This window comes from Teleopsis dalmanni, chromosome 2 (genome assembly GCF_002237135.1).
Source record: "Teleopsis dalmanni isolate 2A chromosome 2, ASM223713v2, whole genome shotgun sequence".
Taxonomy (NCBI): domain Eukaryota; kingdom Metazoa; phylum Arthropoda; class Insecta; order Diptera; family Diopsidae; genus Teleopsis; species Teleopsis dalmanni.
The window spans coordinates 164,646,384-164,661,739 of NC_051847.1; the positions used below are offsets into that span (position 1 = coordinate 164,646,384).

General features: G+C 33.8%; 2 protein-coding genes across 4 annotated transcripts in view; one reads left to right on the forward strand and one right to left on the reverse strand.

Moving 5' to 3' along the window:
- The first annotated feature begins 3,876 nt into the window (after positions 1–3,876).
- LOC119680356 (116 kDa U5 small nuclear ribonucleoprotein component) lies at positions 3,877–7,828 on the forward strand. Of its 2 annotated transcripts, XM_038093130.1 has the most exons (10): positions 3,877–3,895; positions 3,962–4,188; positions 4,278–4,486; positions 4,551–5,061; positions 5,119–5,276; positions 5,336–5,427; positions 5,527–5,718; positions 5,780–6,194; positions 6,249–7,336; positions 7,402–7,759. In XM_038093130.1, the coding sequence occupies exons 3-10, from the start codon at positions 4,376–4,378 to the stop codon at positions 7,757–7,759; spliced, it is 2,925 nt and encodes a 974-aa protein (XP_037949058.1). In that variant the 5' UTR covers positions 3,877–3,895; positions 3,962–4,188; positions 4,278–4,375. The 2 variants fall into 2 exon arrangements, with proteins under 2 accessions (XP_037949058.1, XP_037949059.1); XM_038093131.1 differs by lacking the exons at positions 3,877–3,895; positions 3,962–4,188 and having other exon boundaries at positions 4,376–4,486; positions 7,402–7,828.
- A 2,461-nt stretch (positions 7,829–10,289) lies between these two features.
- The window catches only part of LOC119680357 (tubulin beta chain), a 72,394-nt gene continuing 67,327 nt past the window's right edge, over positions 10,290–15,356 (reverse strand). For both annotated transcript variants that reach the window (XM_038093135.1, XM_038093134.1), the window contains exons 6-7: positions 10,597–10,919; positions 10,290–10,510 (exon numbers count right to left, since the gene is read on the reverse strand). In XM_038093135.1, coding sequence (XP_037949063.1) covers positions 10,421–10,510; positions 10,597–10,919 — 413 coding nt within the window. In that variant the 3' untranslated portion in view covers positions 10,290–10,420. The remainder of the gene's footprint in view (positions 10,511–10,596; positions 10,920–15,356) is intronic.

Below are 15,356 nucleotides of genomic sequence, written 5' to 3' on the forward strand. Positions count from 1 at the left end.
TTAGCAAACGACAACACAACAAATATAAACGGCGTCGGTAAAATGAAAATAACTGTAGACGTATACGGTCGTGATAATAACATTGATCTTAAAGAAGTTCTATATGTCGAGGACTTGCGTACAAGTCTACTTTCTGTATCAAAAATAGTGGACAGCGGATATGAAGTGCATTTTCGCCCTTCAGATGCAATCGTATTGGACAAATATCAGAAGGTTATAACTCGAGCGAAAAGATGTGGAAATCTTTTTATTGTTGAAAATAAAAATCATTTTGCACAAGTTGCTGAAGAAAAATGTGACATTGAAAAGTGGCACCAGAAAATGGGCCACATAAATGAAAACGATCTTAAAAAATTGGCTAGTAATAACCTAGTACACGGATTAAAATTGAATCCTAAACAAAAACTTCCGACTTGCGAAATTTGTATTAGTGAAAAACAAACACAAAAATCATTTCCTAAGAGTAAAGAAACTAGAACAAGTGATTTATTAGAGATCGTGCATAGTGATGTGTGCGGACCAATGAGAACAGCATCAAATTCGGATGCAAAATATTTCGTAACATTTATTGATGACAAATCACGCTATTGTCATGTATATTTTATAAAACAAAAATCCGATGTATTAAATGTATTTAAGCAATACAAAAGAGCAGTAGAAACATTTACGGGTAAACGAATTAAGGCTTTACAATCAGACAATGGTAGAGAATACGTTAATTCTGAATTTAATTTATTCTTGAGGAAATTTGGTATACAAAGACGCTTAACTGCTCCATATACGCCGGAGCAAAATGGTATTGCTGAACGTAAAAACAGAATTCTAGTTGAAATGGCCCGTTGCATGATGAAACAAGCTGAAGTTCCGCCAAATTTTTGGGCAGAGGCCATAAATACAGCGTGCTATATTCGGAATAGGTGTCCTACAAAAGCATTGAACGGTGTAGTACCGCACAAGTTGTGGACTGGTAAAATGCCAACTATTGTACATTTTCAAGTATTTGGATCTAAAGCATATGTCCTAAAAAAGGATAAGACTAGAGATAAATTCGATTCTAAGTCAGAACCTTACATGTTTGTTGGATATTCAAACGAAGCGAAAGCCTATCGGCTGTGGTCACCTACAAAACGAAATATAACAATAAGCCGTGATGTCGTGTTCGTAAACAAAAATATCTATCATAATAAATACGAAAACATTTATATTAACAATGAAAACGACTGCCAAACAAATGATTATATCGATATTGCGTTCGAAAATTCTGAAAATCAGAAACCGTCGGTTAATCCGAAAATTGTAGAAAATACTGATACGCGAGAAGAAAACTCCATTCGTAGAAGAGGTCGTCCGAGACTTATTCGCACAAATTCACGCGGTAGGCCTCGAAAAGAATATTACACGTCAAATCGGAATGGTGAAGAATCATCCAACGAAGACGAAAATACAAGTTCAGTAAGAAAAATTGCTGATAAAAACCATTCAGATGATGAACCTGACAACAACGTTTTTGAAGATTGTGAAATGGCGTTTCTCACTACATATCAAACTCCAGTAACGATTTTGGAGGCACTTGAAAGCGATGAAACAAATTCCTGGTCAAAAGCGCTAGAAGACGAAATGGTGGCACAACTAAAGAATAAAACATGGGAAGTGGTCGAAAGACCGAAATCACGAAGAGTTATTGGGAATAGATTCGTGCTTCGAACTAAAGATGACGGAAAACAGAAAGTACGATTAGTAGCGAAGGGTTTTGCACAACGACCAGGTGAAGACTTTCATGATACGTTTTCTCCAGTCGCTCGTTCAACATCTATAAGACTACTTGCGGCACTGGCAGCAAAAATGGATTTGGAGATCCATCAGATGGATGTCATTACAGCATACCTAAATGGAGAGCTCGAAGAGAGTGTCTTCATGGAAATTCCCGATTATCTTATACCATTCCTGAACAAAGTTGTTTCATCAAAACCAGTGGGAAAAACTTCAACAATATTGTGTGGAAAAGTTAAAGAAACAGCGCAGCATTGGTTAAAGGCGATTAAATCAAGTAAGTCACCTGTATGTTTATTAAAGAAAGCTCTTTATGGACTCCGTCAGTCTGGGCTATCATGGTACATGAAATTGACAAAGAAACTACAGAATATGGGTCTAAGTGCAGTACAACAGGATCCTTGTGTATTCACTAAGCGTGAAGGTAACGACATTGTTTTGATGACAATATATGTAGATGATTTACTAATAGCGTCCAATAATAAGTTTCGTATAAAAGAAATAAAGGCTGCACTTGCGAATGATTTCGAAATGAAGGATTTGGGAATAGTAAGTAATTGTCTTGGCATCGAGTTTCATCAAAATTTAAGCAAGCATCAAGTTTTCCTTTCACAAGAGAAGTATGCAAAAAGCATCATTGAAAAGTTCAATATGAAAGACTGTAAACCAGTGAAGACTCCCATAGAATTGAACATTAAGTTAACGAAACCAACAAAAATTGATGAAGGTGTTATGAAGATGTATCCCTATCAAAGCTTGATAGGAGCATTAATGTACTTAGCTGTTACAACTCGACCTGATATTGCGTTTGCTGTAAACTTTCTTAGCCAGTTCAATTCAAATTATAACGTGGAACATTGGAAAGCAGCAAAACGAATTCTAAGATACCTTAAAGGTACAAGCAACTATGGTCTATTGTATGAGAAAAACAATGAAGAATTGTATGGTCTGGTTGACGCTGACTTAAACGATAGACGTTCATATTCAGGGTATGCGTTCATTATATCAGGAGCAGCGATATGTTGGGAAGCTCGAAAGCAACGTACAGTAGCGCTTTCAAGCACTGAATCAGAATATATGGCCATATCTGAGGCCACAAAAGAAGCGTTATATCTAAAGGCAATCCTTGATGATGTTGGCATTACAAGTAAGACAATTGAAATCTTTAATGATAATCAAAGCGCTCAAAAATTAACGGAAAGCTTCAGGTATCATCCACGGACAAAGCACATTGATATTCGTTATCACTTTATTCGCAGCAAGGTTAACGACGGCACTGTTAAAATCAAATATATGCCAACAGAAGAAATGCCCGCAGACGTCCTTACCAAAGGACTCACTACAGAAAAGCATGTTAATTGCTTACGGAAATTAGGAATGAAATATTAAAGTCATATTTTATACATAATAAAAGCACTTTAAGAGGGGGTGTTGTTATGTAAAGTACTTTTTAAATATTAATTGCCTGGCAACTCTGGCCTGTCATTATTCTATATTCCTTTTGTAATTATTATTCATTATTCATTTTTAGTATAGTTAATAAAGCGAAGTAAAGAACATGTTAAAAATACATCGGACCGTGTTTCACTTTTGCTAAAAATATATAATAAAAGCTAACACCTAATTTACCTAATTTTTATCTAATTTACCTTACTCGAAATGCTTGTATATATTAACATTTGCTGTCATACAGACATAATTTACTATTTCCCTCAATTTCCCATCAATTCACTCGAACTCGCGCAGGCTCTATGCGAGTAAATATAGCATATTATAGGCTATATGGTAAAAATGCTTTTCATTACTTACATATTTATGTACCATAATAAAATCTTCTTTTATTTAAATCTATTTTTATTATGGCAACAATTTTAAGTCAAATTGTCTGCTATAATATTGTAATGTATTCATATGCTTAATTTGAAATGAAATTTCTACAAAAAATTTATTTTTTTTGTTATATTTTTTAAATGGAAAGTATTTGCATTTTTTAGCAAAATTTTTTGTTTGTTTTATTCAATTCAAAATAAAGCTGACGCTCTATAAATAAAAAATAGTAATTTACAATATTAATATATAAGTCTATTCCTTCCAAAAGTTTTGTAAATATTAGTTATGTCACAAGGTATGTTAATTTGATTTTAACATAATTTTGTATATAAAGATTATCACTGAAATCTTGTTTCTTTAGTAATTAGAGTATATATAGAGCTAATATATTTTGGAAAATGTTTCTAATAATACATGCATTGAACATACCCTAAACCGGCCGGCATCGCATTTGACATTTCACAGAGTTGCCAATATATACGTCTTAAATATGTAAACACGTTCTAATGAGCAATTAACACAAAACTAATTCATTTCTTTGATCGGTATTTACTAAATATATGAATAAAAATTGGATAATATATGCTGGTATATTAACTATTTTTTTATACATAAATATTTTATTACTTATAATAAATTTTACTTATATTATAATAATGGCAACTCTACACATGCAGTCCGCGTTTTATACACATTCCTTGCGGAGTAATCGCATTTGTTTATGCAAAACAAAACTTTGGTATTTACTTTGATAAAATAATAAAATAAGAGAAAAATGGATTCAGATTTATATGATGAGTTTGGTAATTATATCGGACCGGACTTAGATAGCGATGATGACGAACAAAGCATTTATGGACAACAAGACACTCAGGATGATCAAGATGTGAGTATTCAATATATTTGTACAAATTAAATAGTTATTACACGTATTAACATAAAATTATTAGGATGAAGTGATGGATGATGAAGAAGAACATGTTGACGATGAAGATAAAGAGGTAACTGCAGTCGTTCTACATGAAGATAAACGTTACTATCCGACTGCAATGGAAGTTTACGGACCAGATGTTGAAACTATTGTGCAAGAAGAGGATGCACAACCACTTGATAAACCTCTCATTGAACCTATTAAGAAACTTAAATTTCAAATTAAAGAGCAAGAGCTGCCTGATACTACATATGATATGGAATTTATGGCAGACCTTATGGATACTGCACCACTCATACGAAATGTTGCTTTAATAGGTCATCTGCATCATGGTAAAACAACATTCGTCGATTGTCTTATACGCCAAACTCATCCTCAATTTGAAAATACTGAAGAACGCACATTGCGCTATACGGATACTTTATTCACTGAACAGGAGCGTGGTTGCAGCATTAAGGCCACGCCTGTGACGTTAGTACTACAAGACGTGAAACAGAAAAGTTTTTTGGTCAATGTGTTTGATACTCCTGGTATAAAATATAAAAATATCATAAAATGAAAATTATTAAAGTTTTTGTATTAAATAGGTCATGTCAACTTCTCTGATGAAGTTACTGCGGCTATGCGTATGTGTGACGGTGTGGTAGTGTTTATTGATGCAGCAGAGGGAGTCATGTTAAATACTGAAAGATTATTAAAGCATGCTGTGCAGGAAAAAATGGCTATTACAATTTGTATCAATAAGGTATATAACAACTAAGTCATTCCTAAGTTATTGTTTTACTCACACTATTCGATTTTCAGATTGATCGACTAATACTGGAGTTGAAACTCCCACCTCAGGATGCTTACTTTAAATTAAAGCATATTGTAGATGAAGTAAATTCCTTACTTAGGTATTTGTTATGTTTTGGATATTTTTGATTATTATGTTATGTTTCATTTAATCAGTTTCCAATATATTTTGTTATTAATTTACATCTACTATTTTTCAGTACGTATGGCAATTCTGAAGATGGCCTTATCGTTTCACCGGTACTGGGAAATGTTTGCTTTGCAAGTTCACTTTACGGTTTTTGTTTTACTTTAAAGTCTTTTGCTAAACTTTATGCAGACACCTACGAAGGAGTTAACTATATTGAGTTTGCCAAACGTCTGTGGGGTGACATGTATTTCCACAATAAATCGTAAATATTTAAACAAATCCTCTACTTCAAAATTATACAGAATTTCCTATTTATATTTTAGCCGCAAGTTCACTAAAAAACCCCCACATAACTCAGCTCAACGTAGTTTTGTTGAATTCATACTAGAACCGATGTACAAACTTATTGCACAAGTCGTCGGCGATGTGGACTCCAGTTTAGCGGACACACTAGCTGAACTAAATGTGCGCATAACCAAAGAAGAAATGAAATCAAATATACGTCCTCTGCTGAGGTTAGTGTGTAATCGATTCATCAGTGACTTTAGTGGTTTTGTAGACATGTGCGTTCAACATATTCGCTCACCATTAGACAACGCTAAACGTAAAGTAGATCATATATATACTGGCCCAAAAGAAGGTGAAATTTATAAAGACATGGTGCAGTGCAATGCAAATGGTACTTTAATGGTCCATAGTGCGAAAATGTACCCGACTGATGATTGTACATTTTTCCAAGTAAGTATTCATAATTGGAAAATAGTGTTCTTTTTTATTAATTTATATTTTTAGGTGATGGCACGAGTTATTTCTGGAACTTTACATGCAGGGCAAGAAGTCAGAGTCCTGGGGGAAAATTATACGTTACAAGATGAAGAGGACTCACGTATTTTGCAAGTTGGTAGATTATGGGTTTATGAAGCTCGTTACAAGGTTGAACTTAATCGTGTACCGGCTGGTAACTGGGTGTTAATAGAAGGCATAGATCAGTGTATTGTGAAGACATCAAGCATTGTTGCAGTTAATGCTCCAGAGGACTTACACATATTTAGGCCACTTAAATTTAACACACAAAGTATTATCAAAATAGCTGTGGAACCTGTTAATCCTTCAGAGTTACCAAAAATGTTAGATGGTTTACGTAAAGTCAATAAATCATATCCTTTATTATCCACACGTGTAGAAGAATCAGGTGAACATGTCATTTTGGGCACTGGCGAACTTTATTTGGATTGTGTCATGCACGATTTAAGAAAAATGTATTCCGAGATCGATATCAAAGTGGCTGATCCAGTAGTTGCGTTTTGTGAAACAGTGGTTGAAACAAGTTCGTTGAAATGTTTTGCAGAAACACCCAATAAAAGAAATAAAATCACTATGATATCTGAACCTCTGGAAAAAGGTTTAGCCGAGGATATTGAAAATGAGGTGGTTTCTATAAACTGGAATAAAAAACGCATAGGTGAATTTTTTCAAGTCAATTACGATTGGGATTTATTGGCAGCGCGTTCTATTTGGGCATTTGGTCCCGATTCGAATGGTCCAAATATTTTAGTAGACGACACACTTCCATCAGAAGTTGATAAAAATTTATTGACATCTGTCAAAGATTCAATTGTACAAGGTTTTCAGTGGGGCACACGTGAAGGTCCATTATGTGAAGAACCAATACGTAATGTCAAATTTAAAATTTTGGATGCTGTTATAGCTAACGAAGCACTTCATCGTGGTGGTGGTCAAGTTATTCCCACTGCACGTCGTGTCGCATACTCAGCTTTTCTTATGGCAACACCAAGACTAATGGAACCTTACCTCTTTGTAGAAGTGCAAGCACCAGCTGATTGTGTATCCGCAGTTTACACAGTATTGGCCAGAAGAAGGTAATATTTAAAATTAGTTGTACATATTTTTTTTTGTTTATTGATTGGTGTACTTTTTATTGTAGAGGTCACGTAACACAAGATGCGCCTGTTTCTGGTTCACCATTATATACCATTAAAGCTTTTATACCAGCAATAGATTCATTTGGTTTCGAAACCGATTTACGTACACATACACAAGGTCAAGCATTTTGCTTATCCGTATTTCATCATTGGCAAATCGTACCAGGCGATCCTTTGGATAAATCAATTATTATACGTCCATTAGAGCCACAACAGGCGTCACATTTGGCTAGAGAATTCATGATTAAAACGAGGCGACGCAAGGGGCTTTCAGAAGATGTGTCTATTAATAAATTCTTCGATGATCCTATGTTGCTTGAACTTGCACGTCAAGATGTGTTACTCAATTATCCTCTATAAATTAGATAAGGTCAATTGTTTAATTGAATTATTGAAATAAATTAAAATAATTTGATTAATTTAATTTAATTGCACTGTGAAATTTGTTTTAATTCTTTCATATTTATGTGTCATAATTTGTGTTTTTATTCTTTCTTTCTTTATGAAAATAAATACCAGATGCGGAAGCTTTATAAGGAAATAGACGTATTGCATGCTTGGCGGACTTACTGTACATGTAGATGTTATATTCGTTAATTCAAGACCAGAGTATCTTATTGAACAGTTTCTGCTTTTCGACAGGGTCGGTTGTTGTTGTTACTAAAGCCTGACCTGAAAGTGTATTGCTGACAATACAGTGTACAATAGGGTGGAATAGGGTGATTAATGTGGAAATGGGAAAGAGTATGGATTAAGAAACAGGTAGGGATATTGAATCTAACCTGGGCCATTTTGATATTTTGATTGGACAGAGCCAAAAATTAATAAGAGCACATCTTTCATATTCAGAAGAAAAGCGGTTTCTTAGGAGAAGACCGGACGTTTTTAGAAAATATGCTCTCGAAGATAATACTGTTTAGGCGTGGTTGCGTATAGACATATCTAATATTATTGCTACAGTTAATTTGTGGAAATTTTGTGAAACGGATCGCCGATTGCGAAAATTTGATATAGAGCATAGTGAAAGGTTCTTCTCCAACCTTTTAATTATTTATCTTCTTGTTAGAATATTGTAAATAACCGCCTTGGCAGCATTACATGTATATATATGCTATATATATATAAAGTATGTAGTGTATATATTTGCCGTTCCATCGAATTGAACTTCTTTTTCCAAATATGAGAGTGTTATTTAAAAAAATATTTGTTCAGAGGAGGATGACGGACCTAATAGTCCAGGTCCTTATTCTTAGTTAATTTTTAAATTAATTTTAGTGTTTACAAATAAATAAATATTTGTTCATTAAAATTTTTTTTCTTATAGAATACGGTCTGTGAATTTACGATCTTTGTTATTTAGGACTTTAGGTGAAAAGCTCTTGATTAAAGGATATAATTTCTAGCAGTTTTGCCTACATGCATTGCTTTGCTGTAGGTGGCGTTGCAATGTTACAAAATTCGAAGCGTTATTCTAAAATTAATCTATTTCCTATTGTATATCAAAGCATAAACAAAATCTCGAATTTGCAATCTAATTACTAAATACCAGAGACTGTAGAACCATATTAAACTTAGTTAAAATTCCGATGTATAATTGGGATGCTTAATTTAATAATTTTAAAAGGTAATCATTATTGATTCTAATATTGTATATATATATTTTTTTTTTAACAATTTATTATATTATATTAAAATGCCATTTAATCTTCTACACGCATCTGTTATAAGAAACTATTAGTAACTAATAACTAGTAACTATTACTTTTTCTATCTCCAAAAAAAATATAAATGATTAACAATTTAGACCAAGATTTTTCAACTGACAACCCGTGGATCTTCTGGGTCTGTGCATTAGAGCGACCGACCAGTCTTTAAATGGAAACTTTATCCGTTTTATTTTCTGTGATGATGTGAGAACTAGTTCATGTAAAACGCATTTATATTTGTCCAGCCCTTGTAAAACACATTGAGTCCGAAAAAAGTTTTGGGTTTTGAAAGACTTATTTAAATTATATACATCGAGATATAGTCTTTTTAATGTGAATTTTTAACACCGTCTGGCTGCTAGCTGTAGCATTTATGAGATTGAAGTGCGAATAGATAAAGTCGCTATACTACGAGTGACGAGTGATAAAGTCTTGAAAACGATTTTAGTTTAAATTTTAGTAAGAGTAGACCGAGGTTAACTAATTAGTCTATTTGAAAATAAATTACCTGAAATCTGGAATTTTTAGAAAATATCGCGTTATCATAGCTGATTTGTAGGGAATTACGGAAAACAGATTCTTTATGTAAAAAGATCATCGCAAATTGTTTTTGGAGTAGAGGAGATTTTGTAATTTTCTGTCTCATAAATATTCAAGTAACGTCTTCGTATTAATGGTGTACGGAGATGTAGGTGTATTACTATGATGACTAAAATAAAATTTATTATCGGTGGTGTGCCTTTTGGAAACTACCTCAACCAAACAAAAATGTGTAATAGAATCAAAGTCTAAGTCAATCAAAAATAATAGCAGAGCTGATAATTCTCGTAATGTATTTTCTAAAGCATTGGAGTCTTGGTTTTCATAGTTATTTTTCTGCGATGATTTCTGTACCCTTCAGTAGCACTGGATTCTTGTCTTTCATAGCTACTTCAACAATATCATTTTGAATTTTATCGTTCACACTGAAAAAAGAACGATATTGAGAATGGGTATACAAAGAAGGTTTTGGGGATCAAAACTCAATTTCCCCGGCTAATCGATTTTACACAATTAAAAGTTTTTAATTAAATTCTTAATTAGAAGATCCCTTTAAATGAGTCTGTTTCTACGCCCTTGGACATGTGTTATGCGTCGTTTACAAAATATTTGTTTTATATAAATCAAAATTATTATTTTTTTATGTATAAAACAAAACTTTTTTATTTTAAAATATTTTTAAAAATTATTTCTGAATTTGCACATAAGAATTTCTGAATTATTTTAAGTTAATGAAATCCATCAACTAAATTTGCACTTTTACAGTTTTGACACTTTACATGCCGTTTTGTATAGCCTCATTTTCATAAGCATCGTGCTCCTCTTGCTCTTCATCAAATTCGACATCATCATCTGCGGATGCCTCCTGCAAAAAAAGGATTTTTTTGTTTTAATTTCGATACAACTGGACTCCATACAGCAAATGTTAGCAAACAGTGAAAATACACTTACTTGATACTGTTGATACTCGGATATCAAATCATTCATATTTGATTCAGCCTCAGTGAATTCCATTTCATCCATACCCTCGCCCGTGTACCAGTGAAGGAAAGCCTTACGTCTGAACATAGCTGTGAATTGCTCTGATATGCGTTTAAAGATTTCCTGAATGGCGGTCGTATTACCAATAAAAGTGGCTGACATTTTTAAACCACGTGGTGGAATATCACAAACGGCAACTTTCACGTTATTCGGTATCCACTCCACGAAGTAACTACTGTTCTTGTTTTGTATATTAAACATTTGAGTGTCCACTTCCTTCATTGACATTGGACCTTTAATGAAAAATGCATAAAATGAGAATGTGATTTTATCGTCGCAACTGAGACTAGTAGGAATATACCATATTTGAATAGAAGGAGAGGATAATACATGTAATCGATATATGTTTGATATTATTGAATATATCAATGCATTATTTTATTAAAAATATATATAATTATTCTTATTTAAGCAATTATTAAAATTATAATTTCAAGCATCACTGAAAAAAGTGTAGATTTAGTGTAAATTAAAATCCTAGGGGAATTTCTTCCAGCCCGCGCTGAGACTCACAAAAATATTTTAGAGAAAGCATATCATTAATTATTTAAATGCTAAAGTAAGTAATACAAATAGCTGCTCCCTTATCAATATTAAATTAAAAAAAGAAATCCACTGGATTTACAAGGCGGTATAAACGCGTCAAGTACTTGAAGTTGTAAGCAGTCCCTTAAGCCCAAAATACAGAGAAGCTTAAACGGATTCTGTGCAAGCCTCCAATTGAAGCAACCACCTGACGCAACAGCTTCACACAATTCGTACGGTGTGAGGTGTTATACGTTTGGGACGCATTTTCCAATTTTTCGGCAATCACGCAATGTGCGTTGCTTGAGCGGAAGAGGCACAGCTGAAGATATACAAAGTCTCAAACGGCAGCTAAAATTGCTTTTTTAATTTTATTGCACGTTTTCATATAAAATATTTTGATTAATTATTCGGCAACTGTTGCTGTCAAGCTGTAGCTTCGCTCTTACGACACGTCGCTGCATATGAACGCCTTCTGCCTCCAGAGCAAGAACGTCAAAGTAAGACGACTTTAATTTTTAAGTTAACTTCGACATGATTAGTTGGATCTAAAGTCATAAGCAAAAGTCCCCCAGGTCACAGGGACGCTTTACAATTAGTTTTTTTTTCATTCTCTTCCCTGCGCTTCAGTTTGCATGGAGTCATCAGTCAAAATAAAAATACCCTTGGCAACTTCAAATGAAAATTATTTTAAAAAGTGAATCGCAAATGAACTAGTTGTGAATTAAGAATGCTAAGTAAGGAAAGCACTAACAAGGAATATGCGTACATAATAATTAAGAGAGAAAGTCTCTTAAGTTATAATATTAATTTTAAATAAAAAGAAATTGCTATAAGCATATTCACAAAAAAGTTTCACGAAGTCACCAATTTTGTATGTAAATTGGTTGAAGTGACTGATAGAAGTATAATGATCGAATGCTTCTTAAGCCTAGTACTGATGTTCATTTTGCGCGAAAAATAGGTGTAAAATTTCAAATAACAAAAAACTTTTAACACAACCATTATTTCTGATCCAACTCACAGGGGTTCCTGGACACTAGACAAAAAACGCACCAGTCAGTTGCTTTAACTAAAGCGTAACCTCTTCAGTACTATGATATTGGTGCTGACGGGTCACTGCGTAATAGGAAGATATGCTATAAAACTGGGTCTACCTAATAATGACTATTGTCGAGGTTATGGCTCCGAGGATCATAAGGAAACATTCCTCCACTCTATGTGTCAGTGTTCATCCTTAGCTAGAAAAAGATCTAAAATTTTCGGGCTCCTTTTATTGCCGACTTAACTTAGTTATCATCCTGCAAATGTAGGGACATAGACAAATTTATTGAACTGTCAGTTTGATTCACCTTCACCTAATGGTTCAGTCGTGCTTTTCGGCGTTGCTCTAATTTTCACGTACATACGTACAAATGCCAATCTGTGATTATTTGAGCCTAAGTAAACGTTGGATATAAGGCCGCCATTCCAACTTAACCTTTGTTTCTGATGACTTCGATGATCACTTATACACATTGGGTACTATTACAAATGCTGAAAAGTTTTGGTATTTATTTTAATTGGAAATGCAGAGGCTTTACGTTTACGAGCAATGGGGAAGATCAAAAAAGTGGGTAAATGGGTCTCACACGAACCGATTGTTATTTTTGTGCACAGTGAGATTGATGTGTTATTGTGTATTATGAAATTTTGACGCCCGACGAAACCATTAATGTTCAAGGATATTCCTCACAAATAATTTTATGAATGAATGAATTCAAAAAATATAAATAACGCATTGATCAAATGACGACCGGAATCAACCAGAAGACATGGAAGTAATTTTTTTATATAACAATCCGCTACCTCATACAGTCGAAGAAGTTAAAGACAAACTGAAATTGCTTGGATGTAATTCTTCTGTAGGTGCCGTACTCCGCAGATCTGATACCAAGTGACTTTTATCTTTTCGCATTAATGGAGTATATGTATATGACATATTCGTTATCATCTCTCCACAACCATAGAATGTATATCTGACGCCTCCTTTATTCATATTACCAGAAATACTTATCCTGCATGTACATTTCTTTATTCAGCGCGAAAGCCTCCTCTATTTGTGAGTAAAAAGATAAGCAACAGCAGGTAACCAGCGTTACCTGCGAGTAAAGACCACATCCAAACATACTTGCTTGGCATCGGTACCGACATATATGTATTTTTTTATAAGAAGAAGCACAAATAAAGAAGTTAATAATCAGTATCATATATTATTTATTGGTGAAAGAGCTATATTTCGGGCGCCTACAATCAGTCTGCAAATCTTCAATTATAATTTGCTCTACTATAATAAAAATTGTAAAAGCATGAGCTGTAATAATTACATTACAAATTTGACCATCTTCAATTTGTATATTTATATAAATCTGTAACAGTTGGCATCATTATGGGGATGACAAGCGGTAGCCAGTTTTAACGTAAGCGAAACAGTTGGAAAAGAAGTGTGTGTGGAAGAAGACGATTGTTGTGCAGTCTTGCCAACGTCGTGATTTAATAATTAACATTAAGACATACGCCTTTACTAAAATAAGCATGCATTCTGACATCTATATATATACTATATATATGCATATATTTAAAGAATCGAATATTTCCTGTGTTTTCTTGGTTAGTGCTTATTTCTATATATATACTGTTATCCCCGCTATAACGCGGTACATTGGTTCCGCGTTATAGGAAATCGCGTCATCGGGGTATTCCCGTATACCCTCGTATACACACGTACAAAGGTACGTGAAGGTAATTATGAACTGTACAAATCCCCGTGTTATAGGGGGGACTATATAGCTAAAGTGTTATTTAAATATCCGGTAGTGTTAATATAAATATTTTGTAGTTGTTATGAACTCTCACTTATTTCGGGAAGTCATCGAATTTAAACACGATTCTCAATTTTATTTGTCATTTTCGTGAATGAATGCTGAATGAATGCTTCTCGCTTCCATTAAGTAAAACTTGTACTTTCCCTTAACCGCACAGTTTTGCCACATCATTCGGTTTCGTTTTGCTGGCAATATTGTGACAGGATGACGACTCAGCCCATTCATTTCAGTTGTATTATTAATTATTTTGTTTCTATTTGTGTAATTTAGTGTCGCCATTTTGTGACTTGCTTTCAAGTCACGCAGCAAATTCGAATTTTAAGCACAACTACGGAATGGTGGCAACACTGGCAAAGGTAGTGTGGGGGCGAAACTCGTTCACGCATTCGACAACGTTTTCATGCGTTTTTCAGGCGGATGCCAGTGCCTTGACTATGTTCTATGTACGCGCCATTAATCATTTTTAGTTGCGTTCGTAAGTAGGCTCGCTCGCAGTTCTAGCCACAATAGCTAAGAATGAAATTGTTGCCTCCAACACGTGCCTGCCTTAGTGCACTTGGCCATAGAATAGGCCTTACCTTGCCTAGTTGTCAACAAAGTAAAATTCCATTTTAGTTAACTTCTCATGCATTTGTAAGAGCGTTTTTCAGCTTTTTTAGCTTTGAAGTAGGTTTTTCATTTTATTTGGATTTTGTCCTGCTTTTTTTTTTTGGTTTTTTTTTTTGTCAAAAAGAATGAAAAAGTGACAAAGTTTCTTTATGCTTTGAATTTTATTTTATTTCCTTTCGTTTGTTTTTTTTTTTGTTATTGTCCTTTTGACTTGAGCACATTTCAGCCTTGCAGCTCATGAGAGTTGTAAAAAACGAGGTGTTTATGTGTCGTTGTTAAAAAACTATTTTTCAATTTTTTTTGTTTTTTTTTGTTTTTTTTGGTGCGGATATTGTTAATGTTTTTGGTGAAGAAAACCACATTATTTTTTGCGATTGTCAACAAAGTCAAAAGTTGTAAAGTTTCGGGTCAGCCTAAGTGCTTAAAAAATTGATGTCACATCGGGGCATGTAGCGTTTCCTTAATTTTATGCGAGTCGAAATACTTAACAAAAAACCAAAACGCAGTTAAATACTTTAGTAGACTTATGTTGTCCTTATTGTCCTTACTGCTCTTGTTGTTGTTGTTGTTGTTGTTGTTGTTGTGGAATGGCTTTCGGTAAGCAAATTAACAAAACGAAGCGCTAACAAGGATCCGTAGACAAAAGACGATAAGTTAACATTTTTCATTTGC